Source organism: Mastigoproctus giganteus, chromosome 9 (genome assembly GCF_048544385.1).
Source record: "Mastigoproctus giganteus isolate SK-2022 chromosome 9, ASM4854438v1, whole genome shotgun sequence".
NCBI lineage: Eukaryota > Metazoa > Arthropoda > Arachnida > Uropygi > Thelyphonidae > Mastigoproctus > Mastigoproctus giganteus.
Window position 1 is genome coordinate 173,309,284 of NC_143583.1, and position 22,263 is coordinate 173,331,546.

Sequence of the window (22,263 nt, forward strand, 5' to 3'; positions counted from 1 at the left end):
AGGAATCCATAGACTCGTCATGTCTGACGATTACTGTGCAAGGTGGTGGAGGCAGTGTTATGATGTGGGGAATGTTTTCTTGGCACACGTTGGGTCCATTGATACCCATAGATTCACGTCTGAATGCCACATCGTACCTAAATCGTTGCCGACCAAGTGCATCAGTTCATGTTGACAGTTTATCCTCAGTCAGACAGTTACTTCCAATGTGCTAGTGCACAAAGCCCACATCACTATAGAATGGTTCCAGGAACATGACAGTGACTTTTCTTTGCTGCAGTGGCCTGCTCAGTCCATGGTTCTCAATCCTATTGAACATCTTTGAGATGAGCTGGAAAGGGCTGTTCACTGCAGGCCAACACCTCTGTCGAATCTCAATGAACTGTGTAACATACTCATGTCTGCATGGTACTCCATTCCTGCACAGCGTTTTCAGCATCTTGTTCAATCCATGCCTAGACCAATTCAGGCTGTTTTGAAGGCTAAAGGAGGCTCGACACGCTGCTAGTCCTATTAGGTGTACCTAATCAAGTGGCAGCACACTGTATGTTGCAACCAAAATTAAATGTGTGCACACTTGATCCTAATGGCATAACTGCAGTTAGGAAGGCTCACAGTAAAAATTAACATAAATTCTATACATTTAGTTTTCACCCACAACATTGAATCAACATGTTTACCTATGTGCATACTAATGTTTCATAGGTAAACATATTTAATTTTAGTAATAACGTTATTACTAAAACTAAAAAACCATGCCATAGTAAAGGGATAACATTACAAGTTTAGAATTATTTTGATAGCGTAATAAAATAATTTTTATGACTTAACATGATCTAAGTAAAAAAAAAAAATAAAGCAACTGGATAGAAATAAAAATTGTTAATAAAATTTGAGAGAATGGTATTGGCAAAAACTTGTTCAATGGTTTGTTATCTATTTCATGCTTTACTATCACAAGCAATTTCTGAGATACTCTGTGTTTTAAGCAACTGATCAGTAACATCAGATATCACTTGCTTGTTAAGCTTGTATTTGGTATATTTGTGTGTGCTTATAGCCCATGGCGCACTATGGCCATTGTTGCCGATGTGCCTAATAAATCCCGAAGCAAACAAAACAAACAGCTTATAGCCTGTTTAACAGTTCATTGCTATTCTACAATTAAAGAAACATGTAGATGGTAGGAGTTTCACTTGATTGTGCATCTGTATCTACAGGATCCACCACATCATTCACATGTCCTAAAACTGAGTATTTTGGCAACTATAGTAGTGAGAATAATCCACTCTTCATCTCTGCTTGTGTTTGAGAAGATTCAGTGATCATGGTTTGTTGGAATGTGGAACCTTGCTCTGCTCCTTTGGTGTTGAGCCATATTTCAAAAATAATGAATCTATAATTTTATTTTTGTTTATTTAGATACCATTTTAATATTCACTGTTAATAGATCTGTACTACGATTTCTCAGCATCATAAGAAGTGGGTTAGGAACTGCTTCCACAATGGCTAAATAAAAACTTACAGGAAAATCATATATGATATGTACTTCAGGAAACATTAAGAGATAGTGAAAATAGCTCAGAGCAAAGTTTGTAGCATGCAGTGGCATTACGTATATCACATACAAATGTACATTGCATGTGAATTTAAATTTTCATCTGTACTAGATCTTGACTATTCATAAACTGAGTGACATTTGATGAAAACTGTGAGCTAACAGCAATTGAGAAATGGAAAAATTTCTCTTAGTGAATCAGGTTTTGAGGTCAACGGCTGTTTCCAATTTATGGATATTACTAGTTCAGAAGATAAAGATGATTTTATTACAACTAGATAATTTTGTATTGTAAATTTTGTTTCGATAAGACCATCTTGTTTCAAGACGGTGGATTGAAATGGAAGTACCCTTCCCTCAAAGTACTGTAAATTTTCTCTCAATCAAAGATCTCTTTTTTAAATAATTCTTTAAGAAAAAACAAAAAATAAAATGCTGAGTGTTCTATTGTAAAACAGTGAGTATAATGCTTTCTATCATGGAGTAACACTGAAACAATGCAAACTGTATGAAATGACAACAGTATGATATCAGACGTGCAATGTGTTGGAATTCAAGAACAAATTGGCATGTTATGTATTCATTTCCACTGCATATGTGAAACCGCAATAAGGTAAAAAAGCAATAACAAAAACCAGCATGCTGATTTAAAATGTTTTTTCTATGTATTTGTATATGTCTGATTGGAACTTCATAAAACTGATAACATTATTACTCTCAATATCACAATAAGCAGTTTGCATTGTATATAGAACTAAAAGAAATGGGATATGAAAATCTGTCAATAAAAGAAAAATGGAAAAGAATATAAAAAATTTGTATAAATGAATCAGTACGTGTGAAACGTTAGGAGAATGGAATATAAAAAAAACCAAACAATAAAAAATGGATATAATGGTAGACAGAAGTAGAAGCCTTAGAAATGAAGGAAAAAGCATTTCAGAAACATTTATCAAATAAAGAAGATGCACAGATATGCTAAGAATATAAGGATTCAAAATAAAATCAATGTAGAGATAAGAAAAATAAAAAAAGAGTAGTGGGTTAGGTTTTCAAAAAAATTACATGATTTTTATGGAGTACAAAAAAAAAAACACTAATAATACGGAATCAAAGAAAACAATTAAATGAATATGTTAAAATAATAAATTAGATTCATATTAAACTAGAGAAGGATATTATCTGCATATACCTCTAATTAAAGAAACTGTAATAAACAACATTTTAGCACATGAAATATTTAAGTAGTTTATTGGTATGAAAATAACAAATTTACAGTTTAAACCTAAATAGTCCCAATAACTAAATAACACCTTTAATTTCGATTTTAGTGAACCCGATACAGAAAGTACGCAGTTCAATTGCATTTTTCTTGTGTTTTTCTGCACCCCCCCCACACATTTTTATTTGATATGAAATCCCCCTGTTGTAATATAGTTTGTAAATTAATATCATTTTCTATTGTTTGAGTTTATTTATGTTTGTTTTTTAAATTTTTGTATAATTTGTTACTTAATATGTTGTCTTGCTTTGTAATTTGGCTGAAACAAGAAGAAGAAATGAATCACTTATAAGTTTATCAAGTAGAAATCTGCTGTACCCCAATGGAAACAGTGAAAGGAGTGAAGGTGGAGTTGGGTTTCTGGTCCATAAAGATTTAAAAAACAACATTTTGGAATTCAAAAGTACATCACCAAGGGTGTCAAGACTAATACTCAAGATTTCTAAGAGGTACAAGCTAAAGGTTATAATGATTTATGCACCAACATTGAGCCATGATGATGAAGAGGTTGAAAAAATGTACACCGAAATTGAGTCTTCTAGATGAGCAGAAAACCCACTACACTATTATTATGGGGGACTTCAATGCTAAGGTTGGAAAAAGACAAAACAGCGCAGAAAGGGGTACTATAGGAAATTTTGGAATTGGTGAAAGAAATGAAAGAGGCGAAAGACTTGTGGAATTTGCAGAATCTCAAGGATTGTCAGTAATGAACACTTTTTTCAAGAAAAGGGGTGAATAGAAAGTGCACATGGAAGAGTCCAAATACATTAACAACTAATGAAATCAACTTCATCCTCACTAACAGAAGATATGTTGTGAATGATGTTACTGTCCTGAATACGGTAAATGTTGTAAGTGATCACAGAATGGTAAGATGTACACTTGATATAGATGTAGGAAAGGAAAAAACTGACTCGAGTAAATAATACAAAGGTCTTTGAGATAACAGAAGAGGAGAAAAAGCAGTATGTGCTGGAACTTAAGAACAAGTTTGAGCTTCTGCAGACTGCTCAGGACCAAGATATCGACGAGGAATATTACCACTTTCTGAAAGTGATAAAGCCCAAGAAACCTATAGGGAAAAAGAAATCCAAAGAAGAAAAAAATTAGTCAAGAAACACTTGTTATGATGAACCAAAGGCGAAAAATGAAAAGCAAGATAAACACTGAAAAGGAGAAAATTGAGTGTACTGAGTTATGCAAAGCCATTAGAAAGAGACTCAGAGAGGACATAAGAAGATTTAACGCAAGAAAAGTAGAACAAGCATTAAGGGAAAACAAAGGATTTAAATTAGCAGCCATGAGCAGTAATACAGAAAGACAAATGATACTGAAACTGAAGAATAGCGATGGTGTACTTATAAACAGCAGAGAAGGCATAATTCAAATAGCAGAAGACTACTATAGAGAATTATACAAGGAGCGAGGAAATGATGCCAGCAGTGGGGAAGATGGATTGCAAATTAGCAACACATACGACATACCCGATATCCTTCCTGATGAGGTAGAACATGCGTTGAAGAAAATGAAGAATCAGAAAGCCCCGGGGAAAGATGAAGTTACTGTAGAGTTGTTAAAATTGGGAGGAAGAGACAACACAAAAACTAGCAAGGCTCTTCACAAAGTGCATTATCAAAGGTGTGACGCCTAAGCAGTGGAATAATGCAATCATAGTTTTGGTGCATAAGAAAGAAGATAAATCAGAAATTGGAAATTATAGACCAATTAGCTTGTTCTCCCACATCTACAAGTTGTTCACAAGGGGCATTACTAACAGATTAGAAAGAATGCTTGATGAGAATCAACCGAAAGAGCAAGCTGGCTTTAGGACAGGATTCTCAACTATGGATCACCTTCACGTAATATCACAGCTAATGGAGAAAGCAAATGAATATAAAACACCATTATGCCTGGCATTTGTGGATTATGAAAAGGCATTTTACTCTATACAGCATAAGGCAATGTTTTGGGCACTGGAAAGACAAGGCATAGATACCCCACATATTATGATTTTGAAGAAAATATATGAGAATGCTACCTCCTTTATTAGACTAGACAAAGACAGTAGGAAATTTAAAATCGAGAAAGGAGTTTGACAAGCAGACACAATATCTCCGAAGCTGTTTACTGCTGCCCTTGAAGAAGCTTTCAGAAGATTAAACTGGTCGCAGAAAGGAGTCAGTGTGAACGGAGAGTATACCTAAACCATTTATGATTTGCAGATGACATTGTGGTCATAAGCCACGATCCCAAAGAATTAGAGGAAAATCTTAATCAGTTATGCATAGTTAGTAAAGATTTTGGACTAAAGATAAAGATGAAAGAAAACTAAAGTAATGATGAACAAGTATGCCACAGAAAAAGAAATAATGATTGAAGCAGCAGTAGTAATTGAAAAGGTGGAGTCATATACTTATCTGGGACAAGTTATTACCTATAATAATGATAAATGGCTGGAAGTCAAGAGAAGAATAAATTTTGGATGGATAGCATTCAGGAAATATAGTCACATACTGAAGAGCAATCCTAGTTTGTCTGAAATGTAAAATAATGAACCAATGTATACTCCCCACCATGACTTATGGAAGTGAAACTTGGGCACTCACAAAAAGAATGGAAGAGAAGCTGAGAACTACACAGCAAAGAATGGAACGAATTATATTGGAAATCAGACTGTTAGATAAGAAGAGAAACACATGGATTAGGCAGCAATCCATGTGTTTGGATTGCTGCCTAATCCATGTAAGAAAAACTCAAGTAAAGGACATTTTTATCAAAACTAAAGTACTAAAACGGTCTTGGGCAGGACACAGCTCGAAGACATGATGACAGATGGACTAAGAAAATAACAGAATGGTACCCAAGAGGAGCTAGAAGAAAACCTGGAAGACAAAGGCAGAGATGGATAGATGAAATTCATGAGTTTATGGGTAGTAAATGGATGGCCAGTGCTGAAAACAGAAGGAACTGGAGTGGATTGAAAATGGCTGATGATGATGATTTGGCATATTTACATTTTGGCTGTATGATTGGTTTGATCATCATGGAAATTTACATATTGTCTATTCAGGGTGTTTGAGTTTCTTCCTAGTTATTGGGTTAACCATATTTAAAATATTTTCCATTTTGTGAGTATGTTTCTGTCATTTTGTTAGGGACATTCATGATGCTTTTAGCGGGGCATGAAAAAAAAATGCATAGTGTGGTTCCCCCAAACTTTTCTGTTTTCTTCTTAAGTAGGTATATCTGTATTTGCCCATTGGGTTGGGTGCAAAGAGGGATTTCTTTGATTGTATGCCCCCCCTTTTTTTTTTTTTTTTTTTTTTTAATGTAGGAGACCTTTCCTCCATGCTGCCTGGTTGAGTATTGGACCCTGCTTACCTATTCTGTATTTTTGATTAATTAATTAATTTTATTTGGTGGTTTGTTTAATTTTAGACATTTTCTTGAAACAAAAAAAAAAATAAAAAATAAATAAAAGATACTATATTTAACTATTTCTTCTAATATCTTTCCCAATATACATAACATTATGCCTGCATAAACTTAGAAGTACAGTAAAAAAAAGAGCCAAATCTATGAATCTCTTTTATATCATCAACTGTAAGGAATGGTGCACCGTGAAGCAGTTGATGCACCAATAAACCTGTAAACAATCAACCAACAAACTAGTCAAAGATATTGGCTGCAACTTCTGTCCATTGTTCCATGGTTATTAATGATTGTTCTATTGCATTTTCATCAAAAAATAAAGCTGACTTATTAGCAACGTAATTTCCCTGTAATTTCTGCATTAATGATCTTTTAATAGTCAATCTCTTCCTACTGTAACAGATATATCACTTAATTCCACCCTTGGTTTTCTAACAGAAAAAGTTTAGAATACTGAAGAATATCAATGCCAAGAAGTCTTCACATAGTAATAACATTTCTGTACTTGTTTTTTAACTGCTGTACCAGAGCTCCTGTTTTGTGTTGCAATTTTCTCTCTCATTCTGCTGGTGATTTCCCTCCTGTATGGAAATTTGTTCAAATGCAGCTAATTCCTTAAATGGAGGGAAAATCCCTCTCTCCCATTTATCATTCTATTGCATTTATCGCAAATTTTTCCTAAGTAATGTGGGAAATCAGTCAACTGAAAACTCGTACACTGTAATGTTAATGGCATATGTTTTATCTCCTAGTTGTTGTCATGGCTAATGTTGCTTGTCTTTGGTTAATTCCTTGGAATAGTTCAGTGGAATTGAAGCAGTTTCTCTTGATATTTTAAAGGCTTTCAGTCATGTTTTGCTTTCATATTATTTATGGTTTGTCCCTGTTTTCTGCTATTAGGTAAGCAGTTTTGTCTCTTAGACAAAACTGGCTACCTCATAACTTTGTCAGTTAGAAAACAGAAAAAGATTCACAAGTGGATCTTTTTCTCTTTTCTAACATCTCAACTAATACTACAACCCCTTCCCCAAGTTTCTCTCCTTTCAGCCACTATTTTCCACATATATATTAATGACTTTCTTTCACTGATTAGAAATCCTGTCCATTTTCATAGTTTTGCTGATGACAGTACATAACAAGTTTAGGTTAAATTTGAGAAACTGAGCTCTGCACAAACAGCTACAACTTTTTATATGCACACTATTAATTTCCTAAATGCTTATTTCTCAGGTAATTAAAACTTATTTGAATTCAGTCCTGTCTTATTTCTCACAAATAAAAAAAAATAAATTATTTCCATGTTCCCTCAAAAATATTCAGATATGTAGACAATATCAGATGTCTTTACTGGAGGAACCCTGACTTTTAATCTTTATTGACATAACCATATCTCATATGTAATAATTTATGCATAACATTTATGTGTTTAAATATATGTTTTAAAACATAATGTATTGTGTTCGCTTATAACCTAGACAGAAACATTATTCACAGTTTGGAATTTGCTAATGAGAAGCCAGTAAGCTTGAAATCGGCTGTCCTCTCCTGTCAGGTGTTTCAGATTTTTAAATATATATTGGATTTACCATCTGTAGTGATACTATTTGCTTCAAAAAGAGAGAAACTTACACAAACCAAATATTCAATCTATTTTTTAACTTATACAAGATGCTGAGTTCTATAGGTTCTAATATAGGTCCTTTTGTGGTTGGATCCCCATTTAAAAAAAAAACAAACCTTATATCTATACAGGTGACCCCCGCTTAACGCTGATAATTCGTACCGTAAAAACAGAGCGCCAAGTGAATCCGCGCTAAGTGAGCGCCACATTCCCATAAGGTAACATATGTATTTGTGAGTTGCGGTCGGTGCCATAGGATATTTCCTAATCAATAATAAACGGTAGTAAAAAGATGCACAAATGTCGGCCAAAATATTTAATATTCAAATATTTGTATATATAAAATATTCTGCATTACATACGTATATAATTATGTGGTAACTACTTACGTATCAAAATTAAACTTAAAATTCCAATTAAAATCATGAATTTAATTGATCTAAATTGATTTAATTTAATTGATGAATTTAATCAAGAAAAATGTGTCGATTTTGGGTTGAACTTTGGCCCTCTTCCAAATAAACTAAAAGGGGTATTAATTTTAAATCTCCTGCAGCGTTACCACCCAACAATAAAGTCAACTGATCCTTCGCCGCTTTGAAACCTGGCATGTTTTTTTTCTTCTTTACCTGGCATGTTTTTTTTCTTCTTTACCTGGCATGTTTTTTCTTCTTTCAATATGAAACTTCTTTTAGGCATTTGTTTCCACAAAAGTCCTGCTTTATCTATGTTAAAAACTTGTTGAGAAGTATAACACACAATACCCCTCTTCAATAATTTTAACAAGTTCTTTTTTGAAAGTTTCGGCTCCTTAATCTGCACTTGCGGCTTCTCCCTGGATTTTAAATCTATTCAACCAGCCCTTACTAGTTTTAAATGGTTCCACTTTTTTTTTTTTTTTTTAAGGTGAGTTTTCTTCAGATCATCATATTGGCTAATCTCTCTCTCTCTCTCTCTCTTTTTAATAATATTTAATTTAACTGAATTCCGCATTGGATATTATCTTCAATAAAATTAATTAGTCTTTCCATTTCAATCCTAATAGCTGGCCTAGCCCTAGTTGCTTGAAGTGGAACAGCTATCTTTCCCGCTGTTAAAATTAATTCTTTATTTTTTTTTATAATTGTTCTTACAGTTAAATTTGCAAGTCCTAAATTATGGCACACATCCACTTGTCTTTGACCGGAATCGATTCGCTTCAAAACGTCTAATTTAATTTTCAAATTCAGTCTTTTTCTTACATTTATAGTCTTCGTACTGCACTCAGACGTTGTTGCTTTTTCATTCTTATCGGCCATTATTAACTCTTCGAAAATGTAACTGCATTGGTTGCATTAATTATGATACAATGTTCAAGTAAACTGCCCATTTCGCATGATGTCTAATATGGTATTGATTGATGACTAGACTTCGGATAAATGCATATAACGCAAATATTACAAGCAATGTATTTGGTCATTTTTTAAAATGTTGATCTCGGAACTACATAACAAGTCACTGTACTGCAATTAAATTAGTGTGCAAGAAAATTTCTCAAGTCGGCATGGGAAACATTTTAATTCTATTTTGGTAGTAATTTTCAAGCTATCGACTCCATCAAATGAAACGATTTTGTTAAATATGCCAAAAAATGCAATCTGTAAAAGAGCGTCATAGTCAGATACGGGTTATAATATAAGAACAGCGTTATAGTGAATCAGTGTAAAGCGAACAGTGTTATAATGGGGGCCTGCTGTATTTCTATTAATGTGAAGCCCATTTTTCATAAAGTATTTTCATAAAATTGTCTGATCAGTATAGCAGGCTCTGCACTTCTACAGTTTTTCTGTAAGAACTGTTCTGTCTTCTGTGACAAATATAGTCTGTTTGCCATTTTTGTCCCCTGAATGTAGTGGTCATGTTCAAATTCATTAGAGACTAGAAATTCTTACAGGTGCCTTCAAGCGGAGACTGTTAGCTGATTTAAAGTGGTAGGAGCAAGCTTTTTCCTGTGAGTTATTCTAGGTTTTTCAGCATACAAGTGTACCTACCAATTTCCTGTGATTAAGATCAAATCTAGTATCATATTAACTTGCACACTATGATTAAAGTGTTGTGCCAAGGAGGAACAGTGTTTCTCCTTGCCACAACTGGCAAACAAGGTTGTTACTAAAAAAGTTATTGTAACATCTCAATTAAATGGCATTCTCATTGTATAAATGAATATTGTTACATTCATTATCTTATAACTTTGTGATTGTGCATATCCTTCTGATGTAACACTGTATTGAAACCCAAACCTTAGTATTTATGTTTTTGTAACTCTAGAAATTTTGTTAAAGAGTAATAAACTTACAAGATATTTTTACACACAGTACTTCTTTTCTTTGACTATTTAATGGCCAAGATAATGGCTTGGTAGCTGGAGGTAAGTGGAAAATGTTTTTTATATTTTATTTTTTGAGAATATGGTATATTCACTCATTTATGAAAGCCCATTTAGCCATATATTATTTCAGTAAAATATAAAAGAAACACATGTGAAAGAAATTTAAACGAATTGCACTTATTTCATGCAAAATGGAAATAACTTTCCATTCAAAGTAATGCAGATGGTTTGCACAAGTTATATTATCTTATTTGATACAAATGTGAAAGCTAATGGAAACTTGTTAATGTGAATTAACAGAATTTGTGATGGATTATTATCACCTATTGCCACAAAACAAATCCAATGAAAATAACTTTGTTTCACAAAACTTAATTTGTATTAATGAGTTCCTGTTGTTTCTCATTCACACCTAAAGAATAGTATAAATCATTCAGAAATACCTACCTTATTCAGTACTAAACCAGTTCACACTAAAAGTTGTTCTTGTTCCATGTAAAAGAATTTTTCCAAACGTTACCATTAATCTTTCCATTCTCATGTTGTGTCAATCATTAAATCTGCTGCAACATTGAAACTTGTAAAATTTAAAATTAAAAACAATCAGAATGATCAGTATGATAGTTTTGTTGTTAAACTTAGAAAGTTGTTATTATGAATTCAGTTAATAGGATTATATTTAGATAAGTGGGATTTCTTAAAATTATTCTTAGGGTTTGGAAGTACTAAAATTGTGTGAAAAAAAAAAAAAAAACTCAAAATACTTTCACATGCAAGCATAGCAAATAGACATCATTTCATGCTACTGATGAAAAAATATTTTAGAAATTGTGTTATGATTCAACATGAAATTTTATGGAGCCAAATATCTAAGTATGAAAAATGGCTCAAAAAAAAAAAAAAAAAAGAAAGAAAGAAGAATGGTGAGATTTTATTTGGCATATTTATAGACACTAAAAAAAAAAAAGTGTATTTAAATAATTTTTGTTTTATCTTAACTTTTTTTCATTAATTTAGGTAACTCTTCCACCTGAATATCCATCTGATTGTCCTCCATTGTATCAGTTAAGGTAAAAAAAAAATACACACACTAATCAACTATTTTGATGATAATATTTGGTTTGATATAGAGAACCTGTTTATATTTTATTATTTTTCTTTGTTTAAACAGTGCCCCATGGTTGAAAAGGTCAGACAAAATTTTATTATTGAATGAATTAGAAGATATTTATAGGTGAGTATTTTAAAGTTTTTAGTTTCTTTTGAAATACAGTATCCCCAACATGCATTAGGATTTAATGAAAAACACTGTTTAGAAAAAAGAAATTTGTAATGCTGAGTGTATGCTATGGAGTTTAATGACATCAGTAAACATCTGTGGGGGGGGGATTTTCTAAGAGTTTTTGGTATGTAGATATTGGAATCTTGCTTTTCCCCTCTACTAAAAGAGGAGCAGATGAGCATTCCGTCCTCTACTTAGCAAAAATTAACAAGTTCACTTCTTTGCCTTTAAGTATAATGTCTTTTTCTGGCTTACAATTGTTATAAAACATTTTATGTTCAAAAGATACACATCTGGACTCTGGCTAGAAATGGCAAGTTCTTCACATTATCCTCATCAAACTACTGTTGGACTAACCATGCTTCATGACATAGGCTGTTGTCCTACTGATTCAAATATACTCCCTTCCCCAATCTCTTTCTCTGTCCTCTGTTGGGATCTAGTGCCCTTAGCCTAGGTCCAGGCCAACATCATAGGAATCTGATATGTTTGCTGTATGCTGTGATCTGAGGAAATTTAGAAAGGAAGATCTTGGTGGTTGAGGGGCCTAGCTTCAACACCCTGCTTTGGCTGCCTGGTTCGACAAGATGGGATAACAATACAGTTAACTCTTCCAGACTAGCAAGTCTGCAAGGATTAACTGTAACATTGCCATGCTCTTGTGATCCAAAGGACAGGAATTCGAGCTGGCAGTAGTGCAGGTATGGTGACTAGTAAGCCCTGGCTTTCCACTCTTGAATTCATTTATTGCTTTGCCAGTTAGTGGGTGTCTGTTTGAGTTTGTCGTGGATGGGGACCCTGGCAAGATACCATCACCTGAACAAAGATACAGAACTGAAGATATAAGATACAACCTGTTGATATCCATTATTCATTTTACTAATGAGGTGCCCATAGGTTACATGTCATCCTTCTTTATCCAGGAATGTTTGGAAGTGCTGACATACTCCACTAAATCTGTCACATTGCTGCATTCTGGAGATATCCTCATTGAAATAAAAACTGATCAGTTCCGCTGAGAATTGTTCACTTCTTTGATGAACCCAGAACAGTTCTCTGAGCCACTTCTGTTAGGGAATGCCAATCACTATAACACCCCATAAGACATTAAAACCCAGCTCGTGGCGTGATCTCTGAATGGAATCTTCTTGAACAGAAGAGATCTGTTTTGGGTTAAAATTGCAAGGAGTGACAACTGCAAAATAAATATTTGTGTAAATATTCATTTTGTAATGTGCTTTTAAGTGTTGATTTATGGACACTGGCAAATGGTCTGTCATTGTCCCCTTGTATGTGCTTGATGTGGTGCAAAGGACCATGAAATTAGTAGGTGCAGCACCAAAACTGATATTAAATGCCAAGGAGATCCTTGCATACTCACCAGCACTTTCAGAATACTGGGATGAAAACTGATGCAAATCTGGAAATTCCAGCACTGGAAGGAATTAAAAGAAACACAGACTTAAGGCAGAGCTGAATATACCTTATCAGGAGTCAAGGAAGCCAATAAATATCAGTAAGCTGTCATATGCTCAGATGGTTGTAGTGAGATGTTCCATTGAACAAAAACTAAAATGACTATTCTACCTAATTTAATCCCATCACATGTTATTTGTTAAGCTCATAAAAATCCTCACTGAAAGACCAGTCAGCTGTCACTTCTGTATCAGTATCCCCTACTGTACTCCCCTCCAACCCCCAAACCAAAACTGAGTGGTAAAAGGAAACCACAAAAAAAAAAAAAAAAAAATGAAGACCTGTAACACAAGAAAAAATGGATGTCAAGTTGGAGGCACTGAATGATTCAGTCTTCAAAAAATTTTAATACTCAGTCACTTGGTATAAACTTAACTAGTGAGTTCTTCAATATATCAATAACTTCATATATATTATATTTTGTAAAGAACAAAATTCTCAAAATTACAAAGTTTAACTTATAACAAAAATGACATCACACCCTTCAGCAAGGTCAATGGAGATTGCAAGGCAGGCTGCCCCACTGCACAGTGCAAATAGCCTGTCAATGTAAAATTTCACCTTGAGGCTCACAGGAGGGTGCACTCAAAATTTGCACCACTAAGATTGTTTGTAAATAGAATAGAATAGAAAGAAAGGAATATACCTATTCCTTTCTTTCTGACATACTTATTTTCTTAGAAGCAGCTCTTGGTAAACATAACCATGTAAGTGGTTATTCCAGCACAAGAAATCTGAATTACTTTTATAAATTCATAATTAGTAGATGTAGTTTGAGAATGAATATGAATTCTGCAAATAGAGATGATAAAACAGAAAATGGGAAATATATATATACAAACTTACAGAACACAGGGACAAAAATATTAAACTGTTACAAATCTGGTAAAAATTTAAAATTTAGTATTAGTAGTGGCAAATGAAAACAAGCTTATAGCATTAGCCAAAAATAAACAAACTTCCCACATCAGCTGTCCTGTCCATCTTCTCTAAGATTTTCTCTAGTTCTTCCTTAAAACAATTCAAACTATTCACTTCTAAAACACCAAATGGAAGTTGGATCCAACAATCAACTACCTGCTTGCTTGGCCGAAGGCTAGTGGATTTCAACATGTCTATTCTGCAACCATCCTTCTTCAGTTTACATTTATGCCTTCTTGTGGGTTATTTGAGAAGAGGAGGGATACTATAGTAAAATCTTTACTGTAGTATCTGCAGTATTATCTATTTTTTGTGCCATTTCATCTGAGCTAATGTCTTTTTAGAACTTGTCTTTAAATTAATTTAACATTTGTTTATATTAAATCTTATCTAGCAGTGTTACATCAACAAAATGTAAACTGATAGAATTAAGCCTGGAAATTAAACTGAAAATTATACAAGAGGCTGATAGGATGGATTGAAGTAAAATGGACATTGCAAAGGAATGCAACATCCCTTTGCCTACTTTATCTACAATACTGAAAACTGAAAAAAACTCAAAGTGCATGACACTGGAGCAGTGATTAAAAAAAAAAACTAGAAACAAATTCTTGGTGCAAAACCTGAGGAACTTAAAACAACTTTTTGAATGGTACCAACAAATGTGTGCATCTAATTTGCTAATATCGCATATGATTTTGCAAGAAAAGGCAAATTATCTAGCTCACCAACATGGAATTAGCGACTTCAAATGCAGCAGTGGCTGGCTCCAAAGATTTAAAAACAGGAATAACTTGGCTTTGCGAAATGTTGCGGCAAGTCAGTATTAGTATTAGCAATGGTGACATGGTGCAAGGAAGCCTATGGCTTATGCTGCACCAGCCGAAAAAAAATAAAATAATGCTGAGTATTCTTCATGAAACCATGCTGAGTATCCTTCAGTCTGTCTAATTGATCCTGAATTCCATCCACCCTTGATCATTGTCTCCATGATTTCCCCCTGCTATTGAAATTAGACTGACTGGCTGATAATTTCACTCTTAGAACTGCCCTTATATATTGGAGATACATTTGCACTTTTCCAATCCAACTGAATCACTCCCAAGTCCAGTGATGCTCTCATAATTAGCCTCAATGGTTCAGTGCCCTCACTTGCCTCCCTTAATATTATAGGGTACCGTTTTCTTGATCAGTCAGAGATTGTCACTGTTCTATCAGCCTACTTAAACATTTACCCAGTGGCAACCAATGAATACAGACAATGAATACAGACATACTGAAGTAAAAAAGATCAGTGGCATGCATTAGTTAAAACTGTTTAAATCTATCTTTCCTTTTAGCACTTCTTTGTAGGTTGTAGTAAATGTCAACCCTATATTCATCCACTTAAACAGGAAGGTATGCCTCATCCTTTTCAGCACACAAATTTTTGTGATAACAAGGATAGCCTATTACCACTAAGTGCTCAATCTCCTCTCTCAACACACTTGCTACTCCAATTTTGAGGCCTACTGTTACAGGGCATTATCAGCATTAAGTGCAGTTTAGCATTTGTATGGTCTTGTATTTGGGTGGAAAGCACTCTTTTAAAGGAATCCCACATATTTTGACATTGTTCAGAGCATTTCTTCAATTTTGGCATATGTAAGCTGACATCTTAAAATTTATTAAAAGGCCTACTTTTCTACGATGATTTTCAAAACATTTATAAATAGAAAAACAGCTACTGTTATTTGTAAATAGTTGATAGATGGTAGTATATATCTCTGTAGCATTTAGAGAATTTGTACATATACAGATGTAACTTGTTCATACTGCATTACATAGTATACTTTATCCTTCCAGATAAGCAAGTGATTGCCTACACTCACTTGCTTATTTAGAATTGCCTGTTCTAGTCATGTCCAGAGTTGACTGCCATTGATGTTCTCACAAAATGGAAGCATGGCCATACCACCACTCTCTAGCAGTGCACATGGAAGCTCACTCTATAGGAGTCCTCTGGTCACATGGAAGCTCACTCTATAGAAGGAGTCCTCTGGTCACATGGAAGCTTACTCCATGTGACCAGAGGGTACTTGGAAGGGTAGTATGAGTCAATGCCCACCTTAACATCAGGAATCCCTTTAAAACATCAACCATAGGGCATTAACAGTAGTTGGGGTTTGTACAAATGCATTATGTACAGAGCTCCACAGTCTCAGTTTTCATGAGAAAGTGGCAGTGCATAAGCCAAACATCACCAACCTCACTTGGCTGTCTCACCTAATGTGATTGGTGCATTGAGAGTAGTGCCCTCAATAGAGGAGTGGGGGACTCTGCAGAGTGAATTTTTGCTATACCCTGTTCTAGTCAGATGGATAGAGCTGGTGTGGAGGATACCTGAGAGTCATCTACTGCCATAGTGCATTGTGCCAACAATGGAGTTTGGAGAAGGTGGGGTTATAGTGTTATGATATTTCTCATGATATGGCATGACAAATAGCACAGCACTGCTATTTCTCATGCCATACTATTTCTGCTGGTTGTGTGGGGAAACATGAATGTCAATGGCCACCTTAACATTTTGGACAATTCCATGTGCACTCTTTGGCAGTGATCCATGTTTCAACACACTAATATCCCCATACTGTATAACCAATGTTCTTGAAGAATAGTTCATGGAGATGAATGTGCAAAAGTTGGAATGGCTAGCACTGTCCTGATTTGAACCTTTTTGAACACCCATGGGGTGAACTGGAATGTTGGGTAAGAGCCATAGCAACACACCCCACATTGGCAGCTCAGTTTGTTGCTGTTCTGCAGGAGTGGAGGATTATACCTGTTATATAATAACCATTAGTGTGCCCCCCTTATTTTGAAATTTTTAACTCTTTTTTTTTTTTTTTTTCCTTCTTGCTGCATATTGATTAGCATTTCTTCTGATTTTACATTTAAAGTTCCATTAAATTACTTTATTTTTTAATATATTTTTAAAAAATAATAAGGATAAAGCAATTTGAAGTAGAAGAGATTTTAATATTATTTTAATTTTTCCAATAAAAATTTTTGGCAAAGTGAGCTGTGCTGAAAAAAAAAAAAAAAAAAAGGTTATGTGAGTGGGTGCAGCATTGCATGCCAAGAGAGAGATATATATATATATATATATATATATATATATTTATTATTTTTTATTAACTGCAGTTACGTTTCTAAGATTTTAGTACATTTTAACATGAGTAATGATACAGATCAAACTATAATAAAAGCATTTTAAAATTGACTTCATCACTACTTTAATAGATTTTTTTTTTTTTTTTTTTGTTGTTGTTAAAGTACATTACCACACCTGCTTAAGGGTTAATAGCAGTTTTTAAATCTTTTGGTTGTTAATACATGGTATTTGGAATATTTGAAATGGACATTCTTCCATCATATTAGACATATTGTCATTGTGCTGTATTGCATTTGTGATAGATTAATAATTATCCAAAGTTACTATGGCATTCCAAGTGTTGTACAAATTTTTGTCAAGGATTGGGAGAGGCTCACCAGTATACATAACAGGCTTGTAATTGTATGGCTGAAATGAATTCTTTCTGATTTTTCTGCAAAATTTATATCTGTAAACTCATTTAATTGATATCATTTTAAAATCAGTGCTTTTTGGGACAGTATGCAACTGTACGGCATACCAGCACCTTTATTAACAGTGACGTGTGACATTTGGATGCAAGGATGCAATACACTTCGAAATTTGTAATACTGTATTCCGTAAATTTTTTTTTCACATGTTTACCTACTATTCAAATAAGCTTAAAATTATTTAACTAAATTTGCATTTTTTACTGTCTATTGTTAAGATATTTACTATATAAAAGTATATAACCATTTTTATAATTCTAAATTAGTCAATCAGACCTCTGTTTACTTGTATAGTGAATTATTTTGAATTCCCCCTTGGAAGTTACATTTAAAATAGTTTCCGTTGAGCGAAGAAAATTTTCATATAGCAAACGGATTAGGAGAGAATTAACTCGGTATGCAATGTTCGCATTTCTGGCATTTAGGCAATTAGTGCTGCTGCACGAATTAAGAGAGCTAAAGGGATCACCATTCTACAACTTGGTGGTACCTGGTAAAACCTATCCGACTACCTGTCCCACATACGGAGAAGTCGCGCTGGTCAAGAGTGAACAGTTCAAGTTGTATTCCCAATGGGCTCTGGCCCACCTTCTACTACAGTGGTGTCCAATCTTTTCCCATACAGTGGCCATATTCAAAAAAATTCAAAGTTAGATTTCTTTAGTGTGTTACATTTTCCATATCTTGTTGCATGTAAAATTAAAATTGAAAATATTCGAAACTTTTATTAAGTACAATACAAATTAATTTTACTCATGTTATTATTTTTTACTTATTTTACTCACATTTTACTTATTTTTTTTATATACTTGAATAATAAATTTATGCTTAATAAACTGTGTTAATATACTTAATTTGTTGTTCTTTTTCTAAAAACATTACTACTAAAGTAACAATATCAAAAAAATTTTAGAGTACTTTTCATATCCTTTTAATTTTTAGTTTTTCCTAATAGCAAAGAATCAGTACCAGTACCTATTTTTTTTTTTTTTCAAACAAAGCACTGTTTAAAATTATTTACGAACTTTAAAATTATTTTTTAATAAGAATGTTTTAAATTTTTATGCAAAATTTTAGGATTTTTTTATTTTAAAAATTAAAAGAAATGCTGAGATTTTGTCGTGCATTTTTATCTTTTCAAAAAGTACTCTGTTATATTAGTTATTACAGTAGACTTTCAGAATAACGGCACCTTCGGGGATTTTTAATATATTTAATACAGAAATAATAAGTCTAAATAAAAATTGAGGAGTTAAGAATGCAATTTTATTAATTGCACATAAAAAAAACATAAACATGTTGATGATCCAATGTTATTTTCTGCCATTAATATGCTCCCATTCTTATGCCCTGTTCTATTTTCTTTATTATATTAAGTTTAGTTTGTGCTAGTAGCACAGTGGTATCGTCACCATCCTTCCCGCACTGGGTGGAAAAGGCTTGGATTCAAATTCCGTTGATGACGCGAGAACTTTTATGGGCTTTTTTCACTTCATGGCTGAGTTGGCCAGTCTCAGGCATAAATAGCAAGGTTTCCCCCAGAAACTGGGGGGGTTTTCATTCAGCAAAATAAACAAATCAACCAGAGAACACATGCAATTTACAGACACAGTATACATGGGTATAAGAATTAACTTTCTGGCTGACTCTAATGTAATAGTTTGGATTATATCAAGTTTGTACTAAGCTTTAATGTTTTTCTTCTGTGTATGAGGTTTATTAACTTTAGGATCCATAATTAGTGGTTTTTTAATTTAAAATAAATGTAAAACAGCGGTATAATCCGTGATATCAGTACAGAATTCACTTTCAAAATGGTGAAGTAAACAAATACAGTAATCATGTGACTTGCCGTTTTATTTTTTTGTCACTGCAAGACATCTGCGCCGTATATAAACATCTATTCTTAATGTGCTGTTAGCTCAAATGTTCCATTATTTGGGGTGCTGTTATTTTGACAGTCTACTGTAATTTCTATTGATTTATATTAATTTATTTTAGCCAACATGCGGGTGAAAGTATTCTGTATCTCTGGGTGGAAAAAATTCGTGACTTTTTGCAAAATTGTACTTCTAAGGTTGTGAATGAAAGTGTTGATGATGAGAAAGGGCTAACCAGTATTAGTACGTCAAAGGTACAAGAACCAGAATTAGTTGGGGGTAAGTTCAAGCAAAACTTTTTTTTTTTTTGGTATAAAACCTGCATGCAGGCTTCTTTTATTGTTTTAATTGCTTGTTGTGTTTTTTTTTTTCATGCTTTTTTTTTTTTTCATTCTTTGTTTCTTTAGTCTCTTCTATAGCTACATTTTTACTAACACTGTTTATAAGCCTAAGTTAGTTAGTTTTTTTTTTTTTTTTTTTAATTTGATCTCTTAATTACTGTTGTAGAATATGAGTGCTTGGAAAAGTCCTTTGGCTTTCAAAATTGATTAAAAATCTCCTTTTATTTTTATAGATACTAATTGATTTAGTTTGAAATGCATGTTAAATAGTCGATTCTATAAAGCCATATTTAAAAATACAGAAATACAGAAAAGAAATTTTGTAAAATCATCTTTAATTTATTTCTTTTGGGAGAGGGAAGGAAAGTTGTGAGACAACAAGTTTTATCAGATATGTATATATAACTAACTACCAAAATTTGTTAGTTTATGAAATGTTCACACTGCATTCTGTTTTTCTGTCTATACTGAGAAGGAATCATGTTACAGAGCTCTTCAGAAATGACTACATTATCCCTTAGTCAACCTAAAGTAACTGATATAATTTTTAATCGAATAACATCACCCAATAGGCAAATCTATTATTCATTAAAAATGCAAAGGCAGTGTTGTGATCAGTTTCGGAACTGTCTGACAACACGTAGTCTCAATTACTGACCATGTTGAATGGTGAATAAATATGTCAGATCTAAACAAGCAGCCAAGTAGTGTGTGGATGAAAACTTCTGACTGAAAATGTCACTTTTTTTTTTTTTTTTTTAACATGTATAATATAATCCCTATTACTGGACCACATTGGGTCTCCACTTTACAATGTACTAAAGTGGGGACCCAATGAAGATTGGTGAAGATACTATTTCAGTGGAGATATTTAAATAGTTTGAGTAAATAGTGCTACTCTGCATTATGTTTTTCTCTCTTTACTTTTATTATCAGATAATAAAAGCTAATGTTTTTAATTGGGAATTTTTCTTCTGAATGCTGCTTGTTTAGATTTGATACATTTAATCACCTCTTAATACAAAGTCACTAATTAAGGCTGTGTTGTCTGATGATGGATCCAAATAGTTTGGAAATTGGTCACAACAATGCCTTTGAGTTTTTAATGAAGAATGGGCTCATCTATTGGGTGATGTTATTCAATAAAAAATGATATTAGTTACTTTAGGTTGGCTCATGAGTAATGTAGCCATTTCTAAAGAGCCTAAGCACAAGCTCTGCCACTGTCATGGGGGGGGGGGGCAACAGGGATCCCAAACATATAGACAGGAAAATGGTAAGCAGTGTGAGCACCATTCCAATACCTGCTTTGAAATAGTACACTGCTCCTTTGATTAAAATTTGTTAAATGAGCTGCACACAAAATGTACAGTTCATGGATAATGTCAGTCCTGATATTGTCAATCATAATGTTGGGCCATAGGCAATTTCCTTATGTCCTTTTGGCTCAATATTTTCCTATATAAAGGATATATTAACTGTTATCAGTGTACTGAAGCTACACAAAGCAAAGAAGCACAAGTGAGGATGAATTACTGTGGCACTCCCCAAGTTATGAACATTTGATTTAACCCTTATGCATGCAAATAAAATTCCATAAGATGAACAGTGTAATGCTTTCCTGAATGAATGGCTTTCAAATATTTATTTATTATTCCACTGTACAATTATAAAAAAACTAATAAAGTATGCATCATCAATGTTCAATAAGAAACTAATTATAAAATGCTCTCTGGGTAACTTAAATTTTGTTAAAATTAAATTTGTTAGGTTATTATTCATCATCACGTTCCATCAACTGATTAGATTAGATTATGTCAACAGTAGTTTAGCATCTGTCTGAGAGCCCACTGTGCCTTTTGTTGAAAGTTGTGTTATTCCTTGAAAGACCACAGCTGTAGAGAAACAAAGAACTGGCAGTCCAACCACACAGCAACTAGACTGACTTATGTGTTTGACTGTGTGGTTGTCTGAAAGGCTATAACAAATAACATGCACTGTATTTACCTCACAGCTTGATATTTGGAAATGTTAGGGTTATGTGGTAATAGTAAGTTAAAAATAATCATGTGTGATATCTTTGCTAATGACTTCTCAGTTATTCAGAATCAAGTGGACACTCAGTGATTATCAAAATATATGCTGTTCCATGATTTATGCTAAGTTTTTACCATGCACATGGTAAGACACTTGCTTAGCAGTGTCGGCAACATTTGTTTTCCTCGTGGCATATTTTTGCAATATTGATCTCTTAGATCACTATTGGAAAAATGTGCTAGTTAGAGCTGGGTAAGTCTACTCACTATTTCGCACCAGTAAAATAAAGCTGAATTTTTTTTTTGCTTTGCTTTACTTTTTATCTTCAAATCCTGTGTAATGGTATGGATGTGTGATCATATCACATCTATACTGTTTGAGAAGGCTGCCTGCTGCCACAATATTCATTATAGTCATAATATTTACTAGACCTTTGCT

General features: G+C 33.4%; 1 protein-coding gene across 3 annotated transcripts in view; it reads left to right on the forward strand.

Moving 5' to 3' along the window:
* LOC150080891 (protein IMPACT-like) overlaps window positions 1-22,263 on the forward strand; it is a 130,434-nt gene that overhangs the window by 35,397 nt on the left and 72,774 nt on the right. For all 3 annotated transcript variants that reach the window (XR_016547388.1, XM_090381310.1, XM_090381311.1), the window contains 3 exons: window positions 11,282-11,334; window positions 11,436-11,498; window positions 19,569-19,726. Coding sequence is in view for 2 of the 3 variants with exons in the window: in XM_090381310.1 (XP_090237436.1) it covers window positions 11,282-11,334; window positions 11,436-11,498; window positions 19,569-19,726 (274 nt within the window). In the remaining variant the exon portion in view is untranslated. The remainder of the gene's footprint in view (window positions 1-11,281; window positions 11,335-11,435; window positions 11,499-19,568; window positions 19,727-22,263) is intronic.